The sequence below is a fragment of the Ambystoma mexicanum genome, chromosome 11 (assembly GCF_040938575.1).
Source record: "Ambystoma mexicanum isolate Mex_15411 chromosome 11, UKY_AmexF1_1, whole genome shotgun sequence".
Classification (NCBI taxonomy): Eukaryota; Metazoa; Chordata; class Amphibia; order Caudata; family Ambystomatidae; genus Ambystoma; species Ambystoma mexicanum.
In genome coordinates, this window is record NC_090934.1 from 1310851895 (window position 1) to 1310879748 (window position 27854).

Below are 27854 nucleotides of genomic sequence, written 5' to 3' on the forward strand. Positions count from 1 at the left end.
TAAAGCCGCAGCAACAGCAGGTGCCTCTTTACCATCGGCATCTGCATCAGCCGCCCCAAAACCACTCTGAGGACTTTCCTCACAGGACACCTGTAGGAGGCAGGTTGACTCAACATCTGGCGGAATGGCAGGCTATCACGTCAGATGCTTGGGCATTGGAAACAGTTGCCCAAGGTTACTGCCTACCTTTCCTACGTATACCTCAGAGTCATCCACCGGGGATCAGCTCTCAGAAAGCTCCAGATCCGCTCCTCTTGCAGGAAATTATAGACCTGCTAGAGAAAGGTGCCATAGAACCGGTACCTGTAGCGGAGAGGAACAAGGGCTGGTACTCCCCTTACTTTCTCGTTCCAAAGAAAGACGGAGGACTGAGACCCATCTTGGACTTGCGAGAATTGAACAAATTCCTCAGGAAAGACAAATTCAAGATGGTCACTCTTTCTCAGATCCTCCAGGCCCTTCAGTTTCAGGACTGGTTGGTATCTCTGGACCTTCAGGACGCTTATTTCCATGTGCCTATCCATCTCAAACACAGGAAATACCTGAGGTTCGCAATTGGCAACTCTCACTATCAATTTCGAGTACTGCCTTTTGGGCTGACCTCCGCCCCGAGGGTCTTCACCAAGTTAATGTCGGTAGTGGCGGCAAGTCTAAGGAGGGAAGGGATTCACGTCTACCCCTACCTGGACGATTGGCTGATCAGGGCTGTTTCTCCGGAGCAAGCTCAGATCCAGCTAAATCACGTATGCTACTCCCTTCACAAGCTGGGCTTCTCCCTCAATTTAAAGAAGTCTCAAATGATACCATCGCAGAGACTCCAGTTCATAGGAGCGATCCTGGATACTTCCCTGGGAAAAGCCTCGCCACCAGAGGTGAGGGCTCAAGATATTCTACAGATGGTTACCAAGTTCCAACTTGCCCAACGTCTCCCAGCTTTCGACTTTTTGAGGTTGCTAGGCCTCATGGCATCCTGCATTTTCCTTGTGCCAGAGGCTCGCCTGAGAATGAGATCCCTCCAGTGGGCACTGAGGACTCAGTGGTCACAATTCTCAGGGAGAATGACAGATCTTCTTCAGGTTCCCGGCAGGGTGGCTCGAGACCTTCAGTGGTGGGCCTGTCAGGAGAACATTCTGAAAGGAGAACAGTTTTGGCAACCCTGGCCGGAGATAACAGTAGTCACGGATGCCTCACTCACGGGGTGGGGAGCCCACGCCAACGACTTGACCATCAGCGGTCGTTGGTCTCCATCGGAGTCCAGACTACACATCAACCTGTTAGAGCTGAGAGCCATCAAACTTGCGTTGAAGGCTTTCCTGCCAGTTGTACAAGGGAAGAACGTCCTGATAATGACGGACAACACGGTGGCCATGCATTACCTCAACAAAAGAGGAGGCGTAGGATCACTACCCCTGTGCAGAGAGGCGATGCAGCTCTGGTTTTGGGCAATCCAAGAAGGAATCTCTCTATCGGCAGTTCACCTAGCCGGAGAGAAGAACTTGACAGCGGACGCTCTGAGCAGGCAGAACACAGTCTCTCACGAGTGGGAGCTAGCTCAGGAAGTCCTTCAAGAGATCTTCGCCCTTTGGGGAACCCCTCAGGTAGATCTGTTCGCCACCAGCCTAAACAGGAAATGCGACCTGTTCTGCTCAAGGGAATTTCCTCCGAGAGGAGCTCTGGGAGACGCGTTCATAGTGGACTGGGAGTTTCCGCTTCTGTACGCGTTCCCACCGGTCCCTGTCATTCCTCAAATGATCAGGAGGTTGAGAAGATTCCGGCGAACCATGATCCTAATTGCCCCGGATTGGGCCAGGAGAACGTGGTACCCGGACCTTCTAGACTTGTCCATCTGCCCTCCATTTCGACTTCCTCTCAGAGAGAACCTACTCTCACAGAAGGGAGGTCAGGTTCTCCATCCAGACATCAAAACCCTCAACCTTCACGCTTGGCTTCTGAACGGCTGAGGTACAAGGATTGGGACCTCCCTGATGATGTTATGGAGGTGTTGCTTTCGGCAAGGAGGCCAGCAACAAAGTCTTTATACCGCTGCCGTTGGAACAGATTTTGCAGCTGGTGTAGAGAACAGAATATCGACCCATTTTCATGTGGTACACCAATGGTTTTGTCCTTCCTACTATATTTGGCAAATTCAGGCCTTCAAGTTGGCACCATTAAGGGCTATCTCGCAGCGCTATCTATCTTTAAGCGTACTGCGGAGGAACCATCCTATTTCAAATTACCCTTGGTAATACAGTTTCTAAAGGGGTTAACCAATGTTTATCCCCCAAGACCATTCCAAGTTCCCCTATGGGATTTAAACTTAGTATTAACTTTCCTGATGGGGACACCTTTCGAACCTCTCCATTCTTGTTCGTTAAGATTCCTTACCCTTAAGACTGTTTTATTAATAGCACTTACATCTGCTAGAAGGGTGAGCGAATTACAAGCTCTTTCTTGTAAACCCCCTCATACAATCTTTCACAAAGACAAAGTTGTCCTGCAAGTGAAGCCTAATTTCCTCCCAAAAGTAGTCTCTGAATTCCATATCTCTCAGAAGATTATCCTACCATCTTTCTATCCTCCTCCTCACCCGGGGAAAGAGGAAGAGAGGTTACACAGACTAGACCCTAGGAGGGTTTTAAGTTTTTACATTAGTAGACTAGCCAGGATAAGACAGGCAGACCAGCTGTTTGTAGGCTACGCAGGTCACAAGCTGGGGTTACCAATAACTAAGCAGACCATTTCCAGATGGATCATTCTAGCCATTCTGGAATGTTATAAACTGGCAGGGAAAGAGCCCCCTCAAAACCTTAGGGCTCATTCGACCAGAGGTATTGCAGCTTCATCGGCCCTCAAAAGAGGCGTGCCGATTAAAGACATATGTGCGGCCGCTACATGGTCGTCTGTCCATACCTTTACACGTTTTTACAATCTGGATTCCTCCTCTAGTCAAGAGACTAGGTTTGGAAGGGCTGTACTGCATTCTATTCACCAATAGAAGACAGCGTGAAGTCAGTACTCCCTCCTCCGAATATAGAATACTGCTATGGGAGCCTATCTAAGATGAGGAATACGTCGGAGGACACAATCCCTTCGAAGAACAAGTTACTTCTTACCTTGTAACGTTCTTTCGACGGGATGTTCCTCCGACGTATTCCTCATCGACCCTCCCATCCATCCCCGCAGTTTTACTTCCCTTGTTGTTGCAGCTTACGCTCCTTCAGGGTGATTAGTCTAGTCCAAACAGTAATACTGTGGGCTACAAAACGGAACTGAGCAACGGACGCTGCGCGCGGCCTTTATGGGCAGGATGACGTCGAGCGTCGATACGGCGGCTGTCGAGGGACATCGACTCGAGGGACGTCGACGCGCAGCGCCCTCTACAGAAAAAATTTTCCGAGGCCAGCAGAGCTGGAAGGATATATCTAAGATGAGGAATACGTCGGAGGAACATCCCGTCGAAAGAACGTTACAAGGTAAGAAGTAACTTGTTCTTCTCTCCTACAGGTACCAAGATCTAGGTTATCATTGGCGGCACATGAGGCTTTCCCCTACATCCCTCCAAGGTGTTTGAACGCCTTGCCGGCACGTCTTAGAGCATGTAGTTTCAAACGTGTATTAAAACATTTTCTATTCCAATGACTTTTCTCTCTGATCGCCACACACTAGCACTGACCTATGCTTTCTTATTTGTGATCTGTTCTATGTCTTGTCTAGCGCTTGCATGCCCAAGTGCCATTTTTCAGTGCTTTTATAAATAAAATAAATAAATATAAATAGGCTGGCTAGAATCATTAAGGGGTGTAAGCTTGAAAGAAGCAGACTTGGTGTTCACCACTCTCCAGCGAATAGGGGAGACTGCTACCTGGGCCGAAGCAGCCCATCTACTGGCAGTAGCAGAACAGTAGCTCTGCCAGATACAAGGCACAGAGAAGCCTGAATCAAGGAGAAACCTAATGACCAGGGATCCATGGCGGGTGGGGAATATTGACTGACTGACATGACCTAGAATGAAGGGGAAAGAAAATACTCTTTTATTTCAGTTATAAAAGAGGCTGTGGGAAGCCTTATGTAATTGTTGAAGGTGAACTCAAGGCCTTTGAGAGGCCTAAGAAAACTGACACCCCGAGCCAGTGAAGAGGCCAGAAGAAAAAGGTTGCTCCAAAGAAGAATAAACTGAGTGGAAGATGTGATTAATCGAGGGATTCAGACACTTCTCCCACGGAAGGGCCCTTTCCTGTGAGGCTAGGGAGGTGAGCCTGCTATGTAACATTTGCTGTAGGGGTGGCAGTAAGCGGTACCTCACAGGGAGAGACTCCCCTCTTGGGGATAAGGACTCCCTTTCTCATATTGAACTTCCTTATTACTATCCCCAAAAACCAGTACAACAGTATTAACTGACAGACAACTACATTTCTCTTGCATTTGTTTTTGTAATGTAGTAGCAGAAGAAAAGCATCAGCCTAGTAATGCGAAGAATAAGAATGAGAGAAAATGAAGAGGGCTTGTCTGTCGAGTAATGGCACGCAGAGGCCAACAGGAGCGTTGGTGAATAAGGCCCGACACAGTCTCCTGCAACCCTACCAATTAGATTCAGACCCAGATGCAGCACGAAGACAGCAACCATACAGGTGGTTGACGCCCTCACCATTCTTGACGACAGCCACTCCTGGTTCTACTCGACTTCTCGGCCGCTTTCGGTAAAGTAGACCTCCATGCGCTTATGGACACCCTACATGGGGATCAGCAACCTTGTCCTCCGCTGGTTTAAGTCCTGCCTCGCCAACTGCAAGTAGCTGGTTCAGGTGGACTCCTCTCGATCGCCAATGATACCTGTCACCTGTGGAGTCCTGCCGTCTTCCATCCTCTCCCCAGTGACCTTCAATCTATACATGGAGCCGCTGGGAGCTCTCCAAGCCACACACAACATCCCCCAATACGCTGACGACACACAGCTATACCCGAAGATCAACTCCATCGAGGACATCCATATGCTCAAAACCTGCCTCTCGCTGATCCAGTCTTGGATATCCAGTGCAGACTTGAAGCTCAACCCCTCCAAGACGGAATTCCTACTCCTCACCAACAACACTGAACACCCAGACATACAGACCTGGCTATTCACAATGAGCTCTGAGGGCTTCACACCCGAGCTCACCTCCTGCGCCAAGTTCCTTCAGTTCCACATTGACACACACCTCTCCTTCAATACACACATAGCTAAGAAAACTCCGACGGCTTGGTGTCAGCTCTCCCTCCTGCGAAATGTAAAGCCCTTCTGTCAGTGTCTGTGGGTTCTTCCCCCTGACTCTCCTCACCTGGGTCTTCTGTAGAGAGGTCCTGTGTGGATGCCTTCTGCCTTCTTCATCTGTCTTTCTTGTTAGTTTCTTCGTCGTCTTCTTTCTTCTTGGCCTTCTTCTTTCTTCCGCTCGTGGAGATAGGGACGACCTCTGCCCGAGGCCACATTGACCATGGTAGAGACAGCGGTCAGGTGAACCCTGAGGAGCCTGCCCCCTAAAACAGGGAAAAAGGGTGGACTTGGTGAACAGAAGAGGAGGCTGGTGAGGCTGGATAGGCTGGCTGGACTCTGATGACTTCAGAGATTTACAAAAAGGCGAGAGCAGTAACCACCGCGATCCCAGAGACTGAAGAAGTGCTTGCAGGGTAGGGTGAATAGAAAGACCAAGGCAGACTCCGTTAGCAGAGTTTGCCATGCATATAACAAAGACACAGGAAGCTGGGTAAATCAGACAGAAAGCGTACACTGCTCCAGCCTCGTAATGAGGAGAAAGGGAGCATGAGTGTACTGGCTCCGAAAGCGATAGGAAATGGTAAGTGGATGGGAAGTAAGTAAGTAATTACGAGAGATGGCGAGAGAAAGAGAGAGAGAGAGAGCGGGAGAGAGCCAGCTCAGCGATTCGAAAAATGGAGATCTGTGGATGCCGGTGTCTGCAGTATGAGTAGCGCTGGTTCCGATAAGCTGGTAAGGAAGACCCAGGAAGTGGCTTGACAGGATAAAGCATTCAACAGGAAAGGGGAGGCAATGAAAGACCGTGCCGCCTCGAGTACGAACAGTGAGGGAGGAGCTGGAGTCGGCAAAGAGCACAACAGAAGTTAGAAAAAAGAGAAAACTAGAATAGACAAAGGAGAGAAGGCTAGGGCAATCCGAGGAAAGCAGAGAGACGGGACAGCGTACATGGGTACCTGCCCAGGGGGTAAGCATAACAGAGGGTAAGCACTGCGACATGGTTGAAAGTGGACTGACTAAAGTGAGTTGCAACGCAACTAGCAGGGGGCGTGGTCTGGCTATAAACAGTTGGCTCAAGTAAAGACTAGACCGTTACAGCAATGTCGTGAGGCAGCCTCAGTGGAGCTTCCATCTTTGCCACACCATCCACGGCTGCAGTGTGACACCTCCCTCCGGGCAGCTTAGATCCACTGTTCAAGCACTGTTCCTATCCCACTCCTTGAAGACCTCCCGTCGTCCTCCCTTGTGACCCTGAAAAGTGTCTTACACGCAGCTGCATGCCTAATCAAACGTCTACGCAGATACGACCACATCACCCCGGCCCTCATCGACCGTCACTGGTTCCCACTACATCCGCAAATTAACTTCAACTCTTGCTGCATCATCTATAAGGCAGTCTCCTTCAAGTCACGCAGCTATCTTGCAGAGAAACTTAGCATCTCTGGCGGACAGCACACCACCAGAAATCTGCCTCTGCAAAAAGTAAAGGACCAGAAAACAAGCCTTCTCTGCCCATTTTCATTTCATTTTTCATTTTATTGAATTCAACAGGCCTGAACAAAAAATATCAAAAGCAGTACCATCATGATAAAATATCAACATAAGTACAAGTAAAATCAGAAGAGGGAAGCCAGGGAGTTAAGAGACATGAGAAGATAAGGGATTGGTTTTGAGGTTTGATTGAAAGATGCGAAGAGATGAGGCAGAACAAAGTGAAAGCGGAGGGGAGTTCGTGTTTTGGGGCCAGTAGAGTGATAGAACCGAAATAAGAAGTAGCCTAGGGAGGTTTTTCGAACAGTTAGAAAAAATAAGTTATGTGATCTTAGGGGGCGTGAAGGGACATAGAACGAGAGTAAAGCGGAAAGATGGAGAGGGGCGAGACATGAGTACAACTGAAAACAATTGAGAGAAAGTGGTAAAGCAGATGAGATTCAAAAGATCTAAATGAAATCAAAAGTAGGGAGGGTGTAATGGAAGATTGAGGGGGTTAAGAGAAAAGGAGACAAATGGAGGAATTATAAACAGGAGGAAGAAGGGGGTGAAGTTGGAAGCCCTAGGATTAAAGACAAGCAATAGTGAATATGGGAAAAGATGAGAGAAAAGAAGACGTATTGTAGCATGAAAAGGATGGGGCGAGCATGACAGATGCCAAAAAGTGCATAATGATAAGAGTGGGCAGTAGAGGGGATCCGAAGAGAAAAAGAGAGAGAAGAATCAAAGATGACACCAAGGTGGTTGCGCGCAGATGGTGAGAAAGGAAGTGGGGGAAGGGATGGAAGAAATAGTAGAAGCTGGAAAGAACAGGACCTCAGATATAGAGAGATTGAGATGTAGAATATGGGGACATCCCGTTTTGAATGGCAGAAAGACAGTTTGAAACAGTAGAGTGTAGAGCAGAATCAAAGCGGGAAAAAGAGAAAAAGATCTGGATGTCATCGGTGTACAGATGAAAAGAAAGATGGAAGGAGGAGAGAAGGGTAGAAAGAGGAGCAGTGTAAAGAGAGAAAAGAAGAGGCCCAAGTACCGAGCCTTGAGGGACACCATATAGAGGGCGTGAAGGAGAAGAGTGACCAGCCCAGGTTATTGAATAGGACCATAGAGAAAGGTAGGAACAGAACCATTCAAGAGCAGTGCCCCAGTTACCCATGGTGGAAAGGGTGGAAATAAGAGAGTTATCACCAGTGTCAAACGCTGCAGACAAGTCGAGAAGAATAAGAATAGTGGGAAGTTCAGAGTGACTGGCTGTGAAAGAGCGGTCTATGTATAGTGAAAATGACGCAAAACCAGACTGAAGAGGGGGAGGAGAGAATAGAGATTCAGATAGCCGTTTACCTGGGCATAGGCAGCCTGTTCAAGAATGTTAGAAAGGAAAGGCAGAAGAGAAATAGGGTGGCAATTAGAATGAATAGATGAGTCAAGCGAAGGTTTTTTTCAGAATAGGAAGAATAAGTGCATGCTTAAAGGTTAGCGGTAAAGCAAGAATGTACAAAAGAGGGAGTGAATGAGACAAGTGAGATAAGGAAGAAGATAAGGATATACTTGAGGGAGAAGAGAAGAGGGGAGAGGATCGGATGGAGGAGCAGTAGGGTGAGCACAAGGGGGAATAGGGCAAAGGTATCTGAGTCAGCGAATGAGGGAAAGGTATGTAGTTGTTAGGGAGAATTCTCTGTTTAGGCTGAATTTCCTAACCTAGTGAGTCCCCCAGCAGCTTTGCTGGATTTCTGGAGTTTGTTTTTTTTCTCCTGCCAAGAGTGAGTCTCTTTTCTTCACACTCTTGGACATGATTTGAGGGGTTCCTTTGATTGTTAATGTGTTTTATGGGCTATGGGGTCTTTTACTCCATAGGGTCTCATGTGTTTTTACTATGTGTGTTACACAGCACCCTCAGTGGAGTGACACAGGGGTGTCATAGTGACACCCCACCAAAGACTCCATACCCTGGGACTGACTACTGTCTCCCAAGTCATGTAAAGTCACCATTGGCTTTACTAGTCCCAAATTATAAACAGAAACCAGTACAAACCATCATATTGTGGATGTACTGGTCGGGGCAATTCGATTGCCCCGGGGTCTGTTAGTCGAGGGGACACGTCTCCGCCCCCCCTGATCGAGTTTTGGCTGGTGGCAGTGGATACTACTTTTTATATTCGACCGCGAATATATCTCTATGGGATTTTCCCATTTTTCGAGGCTACCAACTTTAATTATTTAATTCTCATAGCCTCGAACATACCGTTGGTTTATTTATTTAATATTAATTTGCCGGTTGGTATTTTATTGCCAGAACTCTATTCTAAAATGGTGTTTGTGTTCTCTTCTGTGACTCCAACCCAAGGCGAGCCCTTTGTTCCACTTTTTGGCGGGCTTCTCCACAGAAGCCTCCAAAAGTGGTGCCACTCTGTCTGGGTACCACAGGGGGGTGAGGGAGGGGGTGTAGGCACCCTGGACTGAGTTACCTTGGTAACTCAAGTCGCACTCTTGTGTGATTGGCCGGCTCACCACTTAGCATGTTTGATTGACAGCTAGGCTGAGTGAATGGGGGTGTGCTGCATAAAAGCAGGGCTTTTGGGACTGGAACTTTAGAAGTCGTCACAGGATCTGAGAATCCTGGGAGAAGGGAGAAGCTGAGCCGACCTGCTACGACGACACCACCGGTGGAGCCCTGCGGAACCGACTCGCCACTTCCCGACGACAGAGAAGATCTCCCGGCTGGAGAGTCTTCTTCCCCTGACTGGTGGGCACAACCAGTTTACCGTCTTTTCCTCGCATCCCAGGACGTCTTGTGGTCGAATTACCCGTGCCAAGCTCCCCGGCAACTGGATAGCCACTTACCACTGGACCGCGAATAAAAGGACCGCTCCTTTTAACTGAGAACTCCGCGGCTGGTTTCTTCCCTGGCAGTGCAACAGACTCCTGTCTTCCTCCCCGGCGAGATCCTCTCTTCCCCCGGACGAAGCACTGACTTGCACCCGCTGCCAGGAACAACTGCTCCCGCTGGAGTATTCTCACCACTTAAGGTACTGTGTCCGCCAGGCCTCCCTTTCTAAAGATTGCTACAAGGTAATAATAATCCCTTAACCTTCTGGACTGGGCTGGCCGCCTTGACCATCCAACTGGTCCCTTTCTTTTGGTCCAACTCTTTCTGAACCTTTTCAAGACTTTTGTGCACTTTTCAACCGTGTGACCTTTGACACATTTCGTCTGATCCTCTTAAAGTGGATCTGGCTTTCTGAACTCTAACTTCACGGTTTGATTCTGCCTTCCTCTCTTGCTGTGTTCTTGTGAAAGTGTTGGGATCTGTTTCAATTTCTACTCTGCCTTCCTCTCCCTTTTAAACCGAATTATTAGAGTGCCATCTGCGTTAAGCGCTCACCGCTGTCTGAAAATAAGTGGGGCTTTACTTAAGACTTGTCTAATATTCTTTTAAGGGAGTGTATATCTTTTATTGACCGTGTTTTTGAACTGCTTAATATTAGTGCCTGTGTGTTTTATTAGATGTGGTTTTAAATAAATAATTATATCTCTTTTACACCAACTCTGGTCAGTGTTTGCTTGTTCTACTGTGTTCTTTTGACCTATTGTGAATACTCTGTATACTGCCTAACTCTTCTTGAGGGAAGTCTGACTGCTCAGCCACAGCTACCAAGTGAATCTGTGTGGTACAGACAGCTACCAAGTGGTTTTACTGCCAAACACCTGTAGTCTTAAATCTTTTGCAGTGGTCCCAGAGGGAACTGCACAGGTTTCTGCCTAACAGTAGTGATAGAACAGGAGAGGGAGGAGGAGAAGGTGTACCAGAAGGAGTGAAAGCAAAGCAGAGGTTGCTACTTTAGATGTAAAATGGTTTGCAAATTCGAGAGAGGAGAAAGCAGATCAATCGGGCGCTTTATGTGACAGAATATTGTGAAAAAGCTGATAGAAGGTGGTGGGATAGAGAGAGCGAGTTCTGAAAAATAGGATTTTTTTAGCACTAAGTAAAGCAGAGTCAAAAGAGAAGTGCAACGTAGAGTCTGTAGCGAGATGAAGGGGGGGCAGAATGTTTGCATTGCTTTTCAGCATTATGCAAACGGCAGCGAAGGGAGACACGATCTGGAGAGAGCCAGGACTGTGAGGTTTTACGAGGTCTGAGAAAAAGGGTGCAAGGGGTAAGTGGAATCAAGCACAGAATAATGTAGAGAGCTAGCAGCTGAATCGGGAGAAAAGAAAGAACAGCAAGATTGATGCAAGAGAAGAGTGCAAAGAGGAGAGAAAAGACGGAGGATCGAAAGAAGAAAGGTTACGAGTAAAGGTAATCATGGAGGGTACCGGAAGAGCAGGAGGAGAAACAGAGAAAGAGAGAAGTGATCAGAAGCGTAAAAGGGGCAGGAGGACACAGGAGAGGGATATGATATATGATATGGCATTTATAACGTGCCTATACAGAAGTGTTTCAAGGCGTGACGAGGCATGGGAGGGGGAACAGAAGGAAGACAAAGATCTTACTAGGCCAGGTGACATTGAGATCGCGCAAGTGCAGTAGAGGGTGAGAGGGTAAGTGCGGGGGGGAACGGAGAGGGGGGCAGTGCAATACATAGGATAAACAGTAAAGAATAAATAAAATAAATAAAACGGTAGGTAAAAGTGCGGCCAGCTAGTGGTAAGTGGTGGGGACTGTAGGTATACAGAAACTACCCCCAAGTGCATTGGTTGCCTGGGAGGCAGTGCAGGTGTGCAGCTGGCGGGGGAAGGGGCCTCGGTCTGAGATCAGAGGGTAGCCTGGTGACCAGTGCAGTTGCAGTCAGGAGTTCAGCAGGGGAGAGGAAGAGAGAAAGCAGAAGCAAAGAGGAAGGGCTTGAGGTGCTTCCGGAACTGGGGATGGTTGTCCTCAAGTTTCAGGGAAGCTGTTCGAGGGAGGCCCCAGCTGAAGAAAGAGATCTACCACCAACTCGTTGCTTGGAGAAGCAACTGATACTGAGGGAGTTGGAGGTGGATGAGCGAAGAGTTCGAGAAGGAAGATATTTAGGAAGAGAGAGTTGGAGGTATTGAGGCCCCAGAAGGCCTTGTGAACAATGCAGAGGGTTTTGAACTTAATCCTCGCAGCCACTGGGAGCCAGTGCAGAGATTTCAGTCCTGGAGAGATACGATCCCTGGGCTTGAGGCCAAAGACAAGTCTTGCAGTCCTGTTTTGGATGATTTGCAGAGTAGAAGCAGGCCGATTTATAACAAGGCTTTTACAATAGTCCAGCCTAGATAGAACCAGAGCTCTGGTGACAGTGAGCTTCTGGGGGAGGAAAGGAAGAATACCTCTGAGGAGGTGAAGCTGGTAGTGTGACTTCTTAGAGATGTCAGAGATGTGAGGAGAGAAGGAGAGAGTGGAATCGAAAATGACTCCGAGGTTTTTAGCCTCACAGGTGGGAGAATGAAGAGGGCCAAGAGAGACCGGCCAGAGAACGACAGGAAAGGAGGGAGCAGGTGTGCTGAGGAGAATCTGTCTTACTGGCATTAATGCAGCGATTGTTTTTGTTTTTTTTAACGATTATTAATTTTAACATAACCATGGCAACTTCAGACTTGTACAATAATTCATAAGACATTTCACACCAAATTTGTCTGTCTGACTGCCGCCATCCCCCCTAATTCCCCTGACCTACCTCGCACTGATATTCCGTCTCCCTCCTTTATTCCATATCCACCCTCCTGACCCTGATATCCTCTGGTATGAGAGTTTCCTCCATGTCCCCGACACCCTGTTCAGAGGTGGCCAGATCCACTATCAATTGTCTCCAGGTGTCCACCCCCCCTTCTCCTTGTTCCGTGTTCTGCCCTATTGCTTCCACACTACCATCTCTGTATTTGCCCATTTTAACATTTCCCTCCACCACATCTGCACTGCTGGCCTCACCTGTGCTTTCCATCCCATTGCTATTCTGCGGTTCGCCATATATATGCCAAGTCCTTGTGTTTACTCACATGTCTAGCTCTCTTGGGCCTTGGGAATCACCCTAGTAGACAAGCTATGGGGGGATCCTATATCCAGGGTGATATCCGGTCTGAGGCCATCAGCGCCTAAGACTCCTCAAGAGGCGGGAATGCCTGAGGTGTTGTCCCCGGTGTACCCCTGTGTCACTAATCAGTTCCTCAAATTTCTTGGGCAACCCCTCCTTGAGCTCATCTCCCACTGTCGCCACTCCACTAGGTTCCTGATACTTCCTCATGTTTCATCTCATTTGTTTGTCTACCCCTTTCAGAGTAACGAGCGGGATCTGCGGGGAATACAGTGTTGTGTTCTACAGCAGTTGGCAGGCCCTGTGCCACATTACACACCCCAGGCACAGCAGCAAGTGCGAGCGGGTTACACATCCATCGGACAGCCATTTGGCCACAAATTGCACCTGGCTAGCTACAAAATATACTTCAAAATTTGACAATTTTATTCCTCCTTGTTCGTATGGATTCTGGAGCTTCCATAATGCCACTCTGCACCTTAAGTTATGCCACAAGAAGCTCCTGCATTTACTGTGCAGTTTCCTGAAAAACATTTCGGGATTGCATACAGGGTATTTGCAAAATGACGTAGTCTCAGTAGCACCACCATCTTCAGTAATGCTGCGCGTCCCGTCATGGACAGCGGCGATCTAGCCCAAAAAGACATGCAATTCTGTATTTACTAACTGTTCTCACTGTTGTTCCATTTTAGCGTTTTGATAAATGTACATTCCTAGATACCGAAACGTATCTATTTCCCACTTAATTGGTTAACACTGGCAGTCTATATATGGGCTTCCCAGCGTACCCTCCCAAAGGGAACAGACTTGACTTCTGCGGGTTAAGTAATGCCTGACAGCTCGGCATACCGTTCCATCACCTCGAGGACGTATTGCAAATTTGTCTGTGTGCTCAAAGTACAGTAGCATGTCATCAGCATGAAGTAAGATCAAATGTCTCCTTCCCGGAGTAATGATTCCTGCCTCACCATATTCTTCCCTTAAATAGACTGCTAGTGGCTCCAACGCCCTTACTCACTGTTGCAAGATAATTGTACCCGTTTTGACCCTTTCCACCGGTTCATTATACAGTAACTGCACCCATTTGACGTATTTGGGCCCAATACCAAACTTGTCCAGCACTGCTAGCAGCACAGCCAAGGCCATGTGACTGAGTCAAGCGCTGTAACTGCCTCAAGTGATGCTACTGCAACTTCTTGTGTTTCTCCATGGGTGTAATCTATTATATGGTGCAATCTTCTCAGGTTATTGGTAATATTCCTGTGCGGGACATATCCTGTCTGATCTGGATGTATAAGCTTGGCTATGACCGGTTTATGTCTTTAAGCCATGACCGCCATGAGAATCTTCCCATCTTTGTTCAGCAGCGAAAGGGCCCTGTTGTCATGATCACTGCTTCCAAGGGGCTAGGACCAGCCCAACGTCCTTGGAAGCAGGCCTCTAACCTTCATCCTAGGCACCAGCCGGTCCCCATTGGGACCTTTTGGACCTTGTCCTGGCGCCGGTGGCACCAGGCTCATCAAAATCACTGGTCCCGGCACTGGAAGTGCCGGGCTCATAACATGTATAAAGATGCTTGGGTGGACTTACCTGCAGCAGACCATGCTGCTTACTTACCAGCCATATGGGAATCCTCTGCGAGCCGGGACTAGTTTCTTACCTGGGTGGGGCAGGCTCCACTCCCTGGATACAACACTGGAACTCTTCTAGAACAGGAACTCTTTTCTTACCTGGGCGAGGCAGTGGTGGAAGACGCCTCATCACTCCAAGGCTATTAAAATCACACCCGATTGATGCAACGTGCTTCGCGTTATTCTGCATCTGCAGCAGAACGCTCACCGTGTCGGTTCCAGTCTTCTTTCTTCCGATCCTGAACCTGTGAGAACAAAAGCTTACCTTTCTTGTATCCAGCCTTCAGAAGCACCTGCAAAGACAAAGAAACCGGTTAGCACAGCAACCTTCACTCGCAGCGCTTTCCTCACCTGATCCATCAGCAGTTACCAACTCTTCGCGCTGCTCCTCCGCCATTATAAAAGCCTGTGAAGACAAAAGCATAATTATTCCTGTGGGGAATTTACTTACCGGCATCCCTCGAATTCCGGTTTTCTTCAACGCTGCATTCCTGCACCTGAAAGAGAAAAGGAGAGACATTAGGCAGGCTATTTACTCACGCGCCATCGCGCCCTCCACAATTAGGCGCCTGCAAATACTCCGGCGTTTTCCAGAGTCTCTTCAGCATCCAAACTCATACCTGCAAAAGAAAAGAGACAGTTGGAGTGCATTTCGAAAGCAGGCAACAGGCACTTACTTATGCACTCCCAAGCGCTTCATTCCTATGCGCTGGCTCGAACTCCGGCTCTCTTCAAACCACCATCTTCCGCCTCAAGAGCCCTGCAAGACAAAAGGCACCATTAGAAAAGAACATTATACAGAGCCTTATTCCATACTAACGTGCCCACGCACCTAAAGACTGTAAGGACATTAAAGGTGCCCGGAAACTCACCGTTCGTGCAGTTAACGACGGTTAGCAATCCTCTGAAGTCAAGAGGCCTACGTTTCAACCCAGTGAAGGAACTGGTAACGGCACCCTGCACCAGACGCAGATGGAGAGTGAAGCATTCACCTATCTAAGGTGAGCACGTTGACCTTGGGGCTCCACGGAAAAGTGAGAGGGGGAGAGAGAGACACCCGACAATCCCAGGTCATTAACCCCATATTCTTTCACCTGCAGACATCTTACTCTTCGAGTTAGACACACAGTGCGAAGAGGCCCAGCCCCGGAAGCCAATCGAGTCCTGCACTTCACTTTTCGAGATACAGTTACCACCCTGCCAAGACCAGCGCCTCCGTGGGAATCAGGTGAGCGTTACACCTGTACGAGCCACAGTCAGTATCCGGCTTATTTGGTTTAAGGAGGGGAACAATTATCGACTCCAAGTCTGCCTATGTACAGCGCCTCGTTTACCATTGCTAGTAGTGGGGTAAGTATTTCTGTCCTGTATTCTTTATAAAATTCTCCGGGAAGCCCATCTGCCCCGGGACTTTACTGGTTGGTAATTATTTTATCACATACTCTAGTTATTCTATCGTGATGGGTCTCCAGGCTGGCTGTCTCCTCCAAATTTAGTTTGGGGAGACAAATATCGGTCAATGCTTCTTGTATCTGACTCATCACTCTCCGAGGCTTCCTTATGGAGGTGTTTATAATAATCCTAAAAACACCTGTTCACATCCTCCTGGGTCTCCAGCAACTCTCCGTCCTGCTGCTTCACGGCTCTAATTGTCTCCCGTTTAGTCTCGCTTTTATACATCCAGGCTAGCAGTCGCCCTGGCTTGTCCCCCTCTGCATGTTGTCTCAACATATTTCTTGTAGCTTAGTTTGTCTAACCTATCCCAACGCTCCCTACATTCCCATTGTAGGCGGGATACCTCTTGGACCTCTTCTAAGGACCTATTTCCTGCCTGTGTTATGATTTCTAGTCTACTCTCTGCTTTCTGCAAATACCGTAGAATGACATACTGCATACTTTTCGACTTTGCTAAAGTCGCTCCTCTCACTACTACCTTGAAGGCCTCCCACAGTGTACCTTCAGAGTTTACGCTGCCTGTATTATACTCAAAATATTCTTTCACCTCTTCTCTCAAATGTTCTTGGAACCCTGTATCTTTAAGTGCCTCAACTCTTAAGTTTCCATGTCTGGATTCTAGCTCAAGGCGGGAAGAACCTGCCATGTAACCAATAGAGGGGCGTGGTCTGAAAGAACATGTGCTTTATTTTCCACCTGTGTGAACTCTCCCAGCGTTTCCTCCCCCGCAAACATGTAGTCTAGTCTCGTATATAGATTCTTCGGAGCGGTGTAGTGGGAGTATACTCGATCTTGCGGTGCATTATTCTCCATACATCTGCTAACTTAAATACATGCAACAAAGTGTTTAGAGCGTTATATGCAAATGTATCATCCGATCTATCCTTTGTCGGGTCTAACGTACAATTAAAATCTCCTTCCCATATCAGCGCCCCATCTCTGTATGGGCTAATCTTGGGATATAAAGATCTGAAATAGGTTGCCGTACCCTGATTCAGGGAGTACATATTAATAATACATATTTCCTTATTTTCTACCATCCCTCGAAGTATTGTCATCCTCCCATCTGTATCTCCGAGGGTTTGAAGGAACTTGAATGGGACTCTTGTTGCTACCCATATCAGGACCTCTGTAGCATATGCTGAGTATATTGAGCCCAGAACCGCCCCCCAACCCCCATTTCCGTGCCAATGTATCTTGTCTATCCTTAGTCAGGTGAATTTCTTGCAGGAGAGCTATATCTATTTTCTGGAGTCTCATATATGCCATAACCCGATTCCTTTTAATGTAGCTGTTCAGGCCTCTAACATTCCAGGTTGCTATTTTGAGTTCACCCATTCTCTCTAGTAGTTTCCGCTCTCGTTCCTCCCTGATCACCTCCACCCTCCGTTCCCTATGCGTATCTATAGACCAACTTCCCTCTAACTACCCCAACTCCCCCTTCCCACTCCCCAACAGTTCCCAACAATTTCCCAGTTCCAAATCTGTAACTCGGGCCTCCCCGCTTCTCCCTCCTATCCTGACTCTGATCCCGGTATTCAGAGTGCAGCAGGGGGATACTGAACTACTAGCATCCTGACTTACCTAAACTAGTGTGGGTGATAGTGTGATTCTTGGCACAGCTTTGGTCAGAGCTGCCCTGGTGATTCCTGCATTTATCGAACTGTAAGATTATCATTCGACCTTCCACCTTACATATCAATGTCGGTTCATTCCATAATGGCACTGTGCGGCTCAAGAATGTTAATTAAACAACAACAAATCACTTTTCACTGCCGCCTCCTGTCTGGTCTTCTTTCTCAGTCGGCATGTTCATAGTGTCCATCCACTTATTCACATCTTCAGGAGTCTCAAAGAAGACAGCCCGGTCATTATATAGGATCTTCATTCTCACCGGATACAACATGTATTTAAGATTAGCAGCGCATAGCCTCCGCTTGACTGCCACATAGTTCATCCTTTGTTTTTGCACCAGGAAAGTATAATCGAGGTATTCCGTGATGGTCGCCGATGCTCGGGAGATTGTTCCCCCTTTCCGTAAGTGTTCTAGGATTCTCTCCCTGTCCTTGTAGTTTAGTTTCTTGGCAATGATTGGCCGGGACGGGGCTCCAGGCAGCCATTTCCTTGTTAGGGCCCTATGCGCCCTTTCCACTGTGAACCCTTGGGTGTGTGACCTGGCTCCTATTTCCTTCAGCAGTAAGTTTTGAATGAATTCTGTCAGGTTTGGAACTTCTCGCCTTCCAGGAGCCCAACAATCCGTACATTGTTCCTTTGTGCACGACCTTTCGCTTCCTCTGCCCTGTTTTAAAGATTCTGCACTAGTTGTTGCAGTATGGTGACTTCCTGGGAGTTTTTGTTACAACTGCTTGTGTTGGCTTTCACTTGCTTTTCTAGCACTCCTGTGTGTTCTGTTAATGCCCTGACATACTGTCTGTAGAGGTTCACATTGATGCTGATGGCATCAATTTTGAATTCCAGTGTTGACTTCAGCTCTGCTATGGCGGCTAGTATCTGGTGGTCACTTCGCCCGGGAGCCTCTTCTCCTCGTGCCTCTTGCGATGTTATCTTCGCATAGTCTGCCATTTGTGCAGGTTTGGCAAATGCTTCAATTGATGACTGTTTCCCTTTACTCTTGTTTGACTTGGATGCCATTGTTGCAACTGCCTGCTCAGTAGGGCTCTCTACTGCTAACCTCACCGTGGTGCAGGTTCTTAACTATTGTGGTACTGTGTTGGCGGTTTCTCTACTGTTGTTCCTTACAGTATGTTTTCATTTATCTTCCCGGGGCCTGTGCTTGCCGTCAAGTCCGCCACATTCTCTGCTGTCTCCTCAAAATTCAGCTTGTGGCAGGGGTCCTCTGTCATTTTATATCTCTGGCTCCCTTCACTTCTCCCCTATATATGCGGGTGTTCCGGTGGCTACCCTGACATCTGTGGTAGTGTTCTGGTCTGCTCGGTCTTCCAACCTTCGCTGTTACCCCCACTTCACTTGCGTCTCCTCTTCGCACTGTCCTAGTACTTGCTGTTAGTTTCGGACTGCCCCTGTGGATACCATATTTCATGCCCGGTGCTACCTGCAGTTAGCACCTCATGTCTCAGTTCTAACAGATATAAACATGTATCCCATCCGCCTCGGGGCTATCCTGCTCAGGGTGAGTCAATGTTTGATCGACTATCCTTGGCTGCTACATCCCCTTTCAGGGTCGGCTACACTTCCTAGGGGCCTTTATGCTGTCTAGCTCCCCAAAGGCACCGTTTCACCTGTGTTTCAACTCACTTGTTAACCAGTTGTTGCAGGTCACTTTCAGAAGCTGGGGCGCTCTGGTTATTGATGTGTGAGGTGTTGGATGTGCATCCCAGGGTCTATGTGCGATCATAGCCTGCTATTGGCAATTGTAGCATTGGTCAATCCAATTGCAGCCATTTAGATGTTTCAGGCATCCTGTCTCTTCCATTCGCCGCTGCACACCCTCCCAAGTCGCCTGCTCCTGCGCGCTGTCAGTCAACCTTCAATCCACTGTCTGTCTGGTCTTTCCTCATACATGGCCCTGCCGGCCGGTTCTATAAGAGTGTCACTCTGCTCTACTTTTTGTTTTACCACGGTCCTATCTACCAAGGCTGGGCTGCCAAACCCTCCTGGATCCCATCTGCAGCATTTGCCTGCGTGGTTCTTGCTCTCATCCTGTGCGTGCGGCTTGCAGCGGTAAGTAGTGAACTTTCATGCCGTACTTCTCCACCTCATGTGGCCATCACCTCCATTCAACAATCTCCCCCCGTGTTGTGGCCTTTCTGCACCTACTCTGCGCATGGGAATCCATTGCATCAGTTGCTAGTCAGTTTCATGCCTCGGAAGGCCCGGTCTTCGTTTTCTCTTGCCGGCTACTGTATCCTCACTTAGTGTCAAGTGTATCCACACATACGTTCCTTGCAGGGTTCTGCCGCGTAGTGATATGCTGTCTCCAATTATGTGCTTTCCGCAATGGGTGCATCCAAACACTCCTGTCATGCATTGTTATCTTGATTCGCTAGCCGTGCATACGGTCCTGCACTTATACAAGTCTTGTGGTTCGCTGTAATTATCGGCCTCTTAATGTAATTCCTGCGAGTTGTTTCTCGCCGGACGCTTTGTGTCGGGAGCTCCGGTGCGAGGGCATGCCATCCCAGGCTGTCCACTTATGCTCCTCTACTACTTCACCATCCGCCAGTCTGCCTTATAGTCACTGCAGTGGCTCCTGTGCACGTTAGCGCTGTGAAGATCAGCCAGCCTGCTTTTCGCCCCGTTCCAATTCAGTGTTTCAGCCAGCCAGGGTCTTCTCAGCCATATCCGTGTCACGGCTACCTTTCATTCTTTACTATGGCGTATACAATGGTAAATTAATAAAACAAACAAACCAATTACACAGAAGTGGGTCGGGGGAGGTTTGGCCTACCACACGGCCACTGTTGCCGGGAAGCGTTGAGGGGCTCCAAGGAGTTGGAAAGGCACTACACTCACTGTGTGTGCTGGGAGCACGCCGGAGTCAGGGCCAGCAATGGGGGTCACAGCCCAGTGCAGGTGGAGTTGCACGCCTGCAGGCCAATGGGAGGTGCTGGGCGGGATGGGAGGAGGTTGGAGTGGGTACAGGGAACGGGGAATGGAGGGAACAAGGGTACAATGGGAAATGAATAAAACAAACAACACAGAAGTGGGTTGGGGGAGGAGGAAGTAGGGAAAAAATGAAGTCTAGGCAAGAACCAGACTGATGAGAAGGGGGAGAAGAAAGGAAATGCAAGTGGTAAGAGTCAGCGAGTGAAAGCAGCAGGGGAAATGTGTTAGTGGTGGTGAGATTTAAATCCCCAAGGAGAAAGAAAGGGGGAGAAGATGGCAGAAGGTGGGATAAGAGAAGATCAAGATGTTCAAGAAAATCAGCAAGTGGACCAGGGGAACGATAGACGACAGGAAGAGAGAAAGGGAAAGGATTAGAAAAGGCGGAAAAGTGATATTCAAAAGAAGAGAAACTTGAAAGACTAGGACAGGGAGGTAGAAGAGGAATTATAGAGAATTTCAGTTCCTCCCCACCCGCCTCCACGCCTGTGAGGGCGGGGAGGATTAGAGAACAAAATGGAGACCGTATGAAGGGAGGCTGGAGTAAAGGAATCCAAGTTTCAGTTAGACAGAGAAAGTGAAAATTAAAATGAAGACTATGCCCCAAGACTAGGGAACCTCCCCCCCGTCGGCATCACACTTGCCCCAATGCTCCTACAATTCAGAAAAGAACTCAAGACTCTTCAAGGAGTCTTTCCTCCTCAAAACCTAGGCCATCATGTCTCCCCTCACACCACCTGACTTGGTAGATGCCGCCCACCCCTTTCCACCCGCCACCCTCCTCTGTGACCCGCTGTATATCTGTTCTGTTACCTCTGAAAAGCGCTCTGTTATGCATCTGTAATGTGGTACACCTCTGTAAAGCGCTCTGTTGCTTCTTGATGCTAGGTCTGCACGCCATAAATACCATAATAATAATAATAATAAATAATAAAAGGGAGACTTTCCTTGGAAGCTGCGGTAGCCCAGCAGTACGACATAAAAAGAGGAAGGCCAAGAGAACTAGGAAGTCAGACCTGGGAGTTTCAAACAGGCCGGATCGAGGAGGCTGAGTAACCACAGGAAACGCTGCCTGCCTTGTCGGAAAGCAAACATAGAGAAGAAGGGACAGTAGCACGCTGCCGGACCAGAGCGGAGGAAACCCATAAGAGTGCCCAGAGGGATGCTCCAGAGGGCCAGTGAAGACAAGCCATGCTGTTGGTGTGCCGGTTAGGCATTATGACACTAACGGACCCGAGGAGGTCTGTTCATGGGTAGAGTACCCAACCAATAGCCGAGGAGGAAGGTGGTGGCGTGGAATGGAATCAAAGGAGAAATCCTTCCATCACCGAAACCACCAAAGAAGAGGTCGTAGTGTGTCAAAAGAGGGACTCGGAAGAAACAAGAGAATCATCCTGACCGACCAAGGAGAAGAGAAAGAAAACACTGACCAGGGACATGGATCCCGTTCAATACAGGTGCATGGGAGAGCAGGAGACCTGGATAACAAGGCGTTTAGAGTGACGATCCCTCTGGGACCCTGCTTTCTCGTCCCAGTGATTGGCGAAAGGGTGTGAAGAGCGAAGATCATCCAGGGGGCAGATATAGTCATCCCAGTTGGTGGCCAAGGTACAATAACTACTTTGGAGAATGTGATACGTACTACTGTGAATGTCAAGACTGTGAGAGGAATAAGAATCAAACAGAGACTTTGTTTATAAATCCTGAGAAGAAGAAAAGTAATTTGAGAAACCGAGGGGACAAATAGACATGTCTGGGAAGACCCATTGAAAAAATTAAAGGAGCTATTTCAAGAAATAGCAAGAGACTATTTGAAGATATCCTATTGAAGTGACTCGTGCTGAAGAGCATCCCACAGGAGAAGGAAGTCGTTCTCTTGGCCTTTTTGTTTTGTATTAAGTGGTAGGGTTGGCTTAGGCCAGTTCTGACAGAGGACCGTCTATTAAGTTTGGACTTCACATCTGATGAAGAGCACCTTAGTTTAGTTTTGGTAGGTAGGGCATCCTATAGATTAGGGTTAGTGAGGCATTTTTTTTATTATCATTTAAACATGGCTCATGATGGTCCGTCTCCTCCTTCTGACCTACCGCAAAGACGATAATTGTTGGCAACCCTGAAAGGGTATGCCTAGAGGAGCATTTTGTGTTTTTGTTTTTATACCATGAGTGGACATTTATAGTGGAGGTTAATAAAAATGTCTATTGGCCGCAATTGTGAATAATGCTTTGACATTTGGGGATAGTTAGGATGCTAAATGGATTGCTAGGAATACGTTTGTACTTTTCTGTTGGCCATCACTTTTGGACTTTGGTTATTAGAATATGGTGTTCTTGGAGGGACAGAGACTTTTAAGAATATAGGTTTGAGACTCATGTGCTGGCAGATTTCTGTTCCCTGAGTTTCAGTGAAAACCTAGAGAACCTCCATTTGCTGTGCCATTCTTGACACTAAAGTTATTCCTCATTCTTTCTAGATAATTTCCCTCTCACCTATAGTAGTTTATCCAACTCTGACCTTAAAAATGTATATCGTTAATAAAGACACCAGAAGAAATCAACCTTTTGACTGGCGTTGTGATGTTAACATGTTCTAGCGCCCAGTTCTTCCGGATGGGATCCTGTAGGTCTGATTTCCCCCTCTGCCTTACATGTGGTGTGTTGCAGAGTGCAATCCCATCCCTTTTGTTGTTCAACAACTACATGATGCAGATGGGGGAGTTGGGCGAACTTTGATGGCGCAGCTCACCACTATCCAAATGACACCCAACATATTCTTTGGTTATCATCATTGGCAGAGAGGTTTGTCACCTCGGTGGCTGTCCAAAGAAGCGCTGCCCTACACTGCCTCCCTCTTCTGCCTTTTTTGCCTTTCACCAGTGAAAATCCATCCTCTCAAGAAATGTACAAAATTAGCGTCTCTCCTGGCCTTCAAGCGTTCTCAAAATACTCTGTCCAAAGAAGGGTAACTGGAAGCTTGAAGTTGGGTCATTTCTTCCACTAGCAGTCACTTCTCACCCACGTTGCAATCTTACATTGTGTTCAAGTGCCTGCTATGGTATTTAATGTGCACAATGTATTTTAATGTTCTTAGATTGTGGGATGTGATAGTTTTCTGACCTTGTCCCAATGATTAAGGAGGGTTCTGGGCACAATGAAACCAGGATTACTAGGGCTCTCAGGCCAGTGCCAGGAGCAGACCATTGGAGTTTATGGGCGGGATTCTGGGATGTTCTCTTTACCGTAGTTGGGAAAAGTTTCCTCTCGCATGTAGTTGGGAGAGTTGATGCTCCCTTTAGTGCAAACTAGTCAACCCCTGTAGTGAAGAGTTGTCCTCCTGCCCTAACTGCAAATGTTGGTGCTAAAACAGCTGCAACCTTTCATCCGTATTTAAAGCAACATTTTAATTATATTAAGGAATTGTATGTCTGATGTTAAAATGTATCCTTAGATCCAGCACATAGGCAGTGATATAAAGAGTTTAATTGTAATGAGAATACTTGCATACTTGCAATGGAAGACTTGGATTACAAGTGTAAGTAATGATTATGTGTTTGTATGTTGGTGAAGTAGGATGTATTTTCTAAATTGTATTTACGTCATCATTTCTAATATCAAGGTAAGAGTTGTCCCTTTTTTTTCATAGAAAGGCCCACACTGCATTCTATATTGCATTAGCAATAGTACAGTTTTAATCCTACCTTTTTTTCCTTTTCAGGGGATCTGTCTGTAATGTGTTGCTTACCTCATGTCAAGATGGTATTTGTCGCTTGTGGGCCGAGACCTTATTACCAGAAGACAGTCTTTTTGGTCATAATTTTTCAGAGGATAATATTACCAACATTAGTAGCAGCATTTCTCATGTCGGAAGGCAAAAGGACAATATGCAACAGGCTCTGGAGGTATAATGCATATTTCTCATAATGTATGCTTTGAAAAACGTATCACGATCGTAGAACATCACTAAAATAATTGATTTGACTCATTTCAAAGAGTCTTCTTTATCGGAAGTAGAATGTTTATTTGATCTGATGTGCAGTTTCAACAGTTCTTAGTGATTTACTGACTTGTAAAATGTATGCTTGTTTCATTTATAAACTGTATGTCCTCTATGCAAATAACTTGCGTGCCTTGTTTTGTTCAATTTACTCTTACTTTTCATGATTTCTTTACTTTACAAATTGGCAGACAATTTCCCATTTGAAGAATTTGAGAAGAGTCCAAAGAAGATCTTCAGTGCTTGCAGTTCACCCAGCTATGCCCCAAAGTCAGCAAGATACACCTGCTGTTCGTCGACATATATCTCACCATGCTAATGCCCTCTGTCATTTTCATATTGCAGCATGCATCAACCCATCCACAGGTCAGGTGAAATTGGTTTTCTTTCTATGCAACTAGAAATAGATACTGTACCCTATTGTTGTATTGCAATCCCCTACATAAAAGTTGCATTGTAAATGCATCTACATAAATATATGTAAAAGTAAAGTTTAAATACTCTGAGCATCATAGTGTAGTTATGTAGCCATGTGCATAACTTGTCTTTCAATTATTGCTAAGAACTTGTGTTAACGTGTTTGTTCTGCTAGTGGTAAATGTTGATGTACTGGTTTGTCTTCTCCATTCATTATGTTTGTAGGTTGCCCCCATGTGCATCTTATCCACCTCAAGGTGGGTACTTCAGTAAATGTATTAAAACATATTTAGTTTTGTCATGATCATAAATGCTGAAATTGGTGCATTTTATGCTTCAGTGTTGCTAGCATTCAATTTCTGCCTCTGCACTATGGTTCTCCTTTGCAATATTCATGATGGCTCTGTTTAAGTACTTGATCTATCCTAGTTGTAACAAGGGTGCTCTAACCTGTTGTGGCTTCAATGTAACTATTTTAAATGTTATGTTGAACTTGCATCTCATTGATTTACTTTAGCAACATGGTGCTAAGTCTCTATTACTGATGTGCTCTGCCATGTGATAATTGCTACCATTCGTGGCAGAATAGTCCACTTAATTCACATGAAGAGAGATCATTGTAACATAGTACTGGAAAGAAAGGTGTGTGAGTACCAGGTCGATGTCCCCATCATCACCTGTTTCCTGAAATATAAATCCATCCACAAGGTCAAAGTTAGGGAGCTTTGCTGTTTGAGAAGTAACCAGCAAGGACTGGCATATTTTTTCATTGGATACATATTGTACAGGAATGCGCATGAGCACCAAAGCATAGTGAGTGAGCCTCAGCCAACCAGAAGATTATTGGGGCTCTTGATGTCTTTGTCCACAATATGTCTTTATTACGCCATTGTAAGAATACATTCTCGTGGTGAGCTGCTGAACAGCCAACAGAGTGGCTGCATAATTGCAGAGCTCTGTGAAGAACTAACAAATCCCTGCTGCATATATTTGAGAATCCACTATAAAGGCCACGACTTGTGTGCCAATGTGATTATTTATTATTATTATTTTTTTTCTTTCTTTGTCAGGTCTATGTTTGTTGGTCCCAAAGATTGAGTTCTGTGTTCCTCAGAAGTGGCAGTCAATCCAGACCTTTCTGTGGACTGCAGGCCAGGAACTGTAGTGCTGCAGTAGCTCATGTAGGTGACTTTCTGAATGGCTGGGAAGTTTGGCCTCTTTCGGGTGCTGAAAATGCATCTGAATCCACTTGGACTGATCCTGACCAGACTTTGGTGGGCAGGATTTGCTGCCTTTACCAGTGAAGATGTTTTAACTTGAAGCAATTGAGGTTTGTCTGACTGCAAGCTCAAAATGCTGGTAATCAGAAGCCTGTGGGTCCGATTAAGTGAACTGTATTGTACGGGCACAGAAGGCATGACTGAGTAGCCTTTTGCTGAGCAAGAATGCTTGTTGGGTATTTGTAGTTTCTCTAGCTACCCTGCACAAAATGGCAGTAATTCAAGCTCTCTGCTGGGGAAAATTGGGGGATTCCCAAATAGTGGCGTGAAGGGGGAGAGGAAGGAGGTAATCCACCTGCACTTGGTTAAGGTGTCCCATATGTTCCCAATGTTATTTCGGATCTGTGCATAGTTCATGGATGGTCTGTGTTATGCAGCCAGAGATCCTCAGCCAGGGGGCCCCCCACCACCACCCTGTCCATTTGTATCCGTCTCTTTTCTAATTCGGTAGCAAACCAGTCTTTGATCACCCGTATCTGGGCTGCCCAGTGGTATAGCGGAAGTCCGGTAGGCCTAGCACGCCTCTATTCGTTGGGGCCATTAGGGCTTTCAGCGCCATGCAAGGATGTTTTTTATTCCAGATGTATGGGGATATTAGTTTATGCAGTGCTCTGAATTTTTTTTCCGGGACTGCAATCGGGAGTGCTTGGAATACGTATAGGAGCCTAGAGAGGATTGCCATTTTAAGAGCATTCTCTTAAATTCCGAGCCAAGCCATGATACTGAAAGGGGGCCCCACTTTTTTAGTTGTTGCTTGAGGGTGGGTCAGGAGGGGTTGATAGTTCGCCCCGTATAGCCGGTGAAGTGTCTGTGTGATCGTGACTCCCAGGAGCTTGATGCCATGCTGCACCCACCGGAATTGTGAGGCGTTGTCTGGCGAAGTTCCTCCCCTGACATCGTGAGGTTTAGTATTTCGGATTTTGTTATGTTTACTTTTAGGCCTGGTACTTTCCCAAATCTATTTCTCGTACCACTTCTTTGAGGGATGCCTCTGGGTGTGTAAGGGTGAGGAGTATGTCGTCTGCGTATGCCATGACCATGTGTTCTGCCCTCCCAAAGGGGATTCCCTGGATCAGCGGAGAAGCCTGTAGTGTGGTGAGGAAGGGTTGTAGGTGAATGGCATAGAGTAGGTGGGAGAGGGGGCAGCATTGTTTGGTTCCTCTTTCTAACTTTATGGGGTGTGAGAGATTGCTGTTTATTTGGAGCGGGACCGTTGGGTCACAGTAGTTTGCTCGAACCATGTTTATGAATCCTGGACCAAATCCCATCTTCTCCAGGGTACTAAACAGGAAGGACCACTCTACCCAACGCTTTCTCAGCGTCTAGCGATAGGACTGCTGGGTCTTTTTTCAGTTGTATCTTCTCTATGATATGGCCGGATATTATCATGGTTCTGTCTGTCGGATGAAGCCGGACTGGTCTGGGTGGATCAGGTGTGGGAGATGGGGTTCTAATCTGTTTGCTAGAATCTTGGTGTATAGTTTGTCAATGGGCCTATATGATCCGCATTGTGTTGGATGTTTGGTGAGTTTGGGAATACAAATTATTTTAGCCTCTTCCATCGTGGGGGCGATGCAACCCGACCGGTTGAAGGAGAGTCACTAGCCTGGGTGCTAGCAGGTGTTGGTATGTTTTATAGAAGCCGGCTGGGTATCCGTCTGGCCCTGGAGCTTTGTTTGGAGGCAGGAGCTTGATTGCCTGCGCAACTTCATCCATTGTGATCTCTGTGTCCAGAGCTACGCTGCCCTGCGTAGAGATTTCAGGG

General features: G+C 47.1%; 1 protein-coding gene across 4 annotated transcripts in view; it reads left to right on the forward strand.

Annotated features, from left to right (window-relative positions):
- DMXL2 (Dmx like 2) overlaps positions 1-27854 on the forward strand; it is a 2950233-nt gene that overhangs the window by 533198 nt on the left and 2389181 nt on the right. For all 4 annotated transcript variants that reach the window (XR_011279824.1, XR_011279825.1, XM_069624807.1 and 1 more), the window contains exons 8-9: positions 24114-24297; positions 24584-24758. Coding sequence is in view for 2 of the 4 variants with exons in the window: in XM_069624807.1 (XP_069480908.1) it covers positions 24114-24297; positions 24584-24758 (359 nt within the window). In the remaining 2 variants the exon portion in view is untranslated. The remainder of the gene's footprint in view (positions 1-24113; positions 24298-24583; positions 24759-27854) is intronic.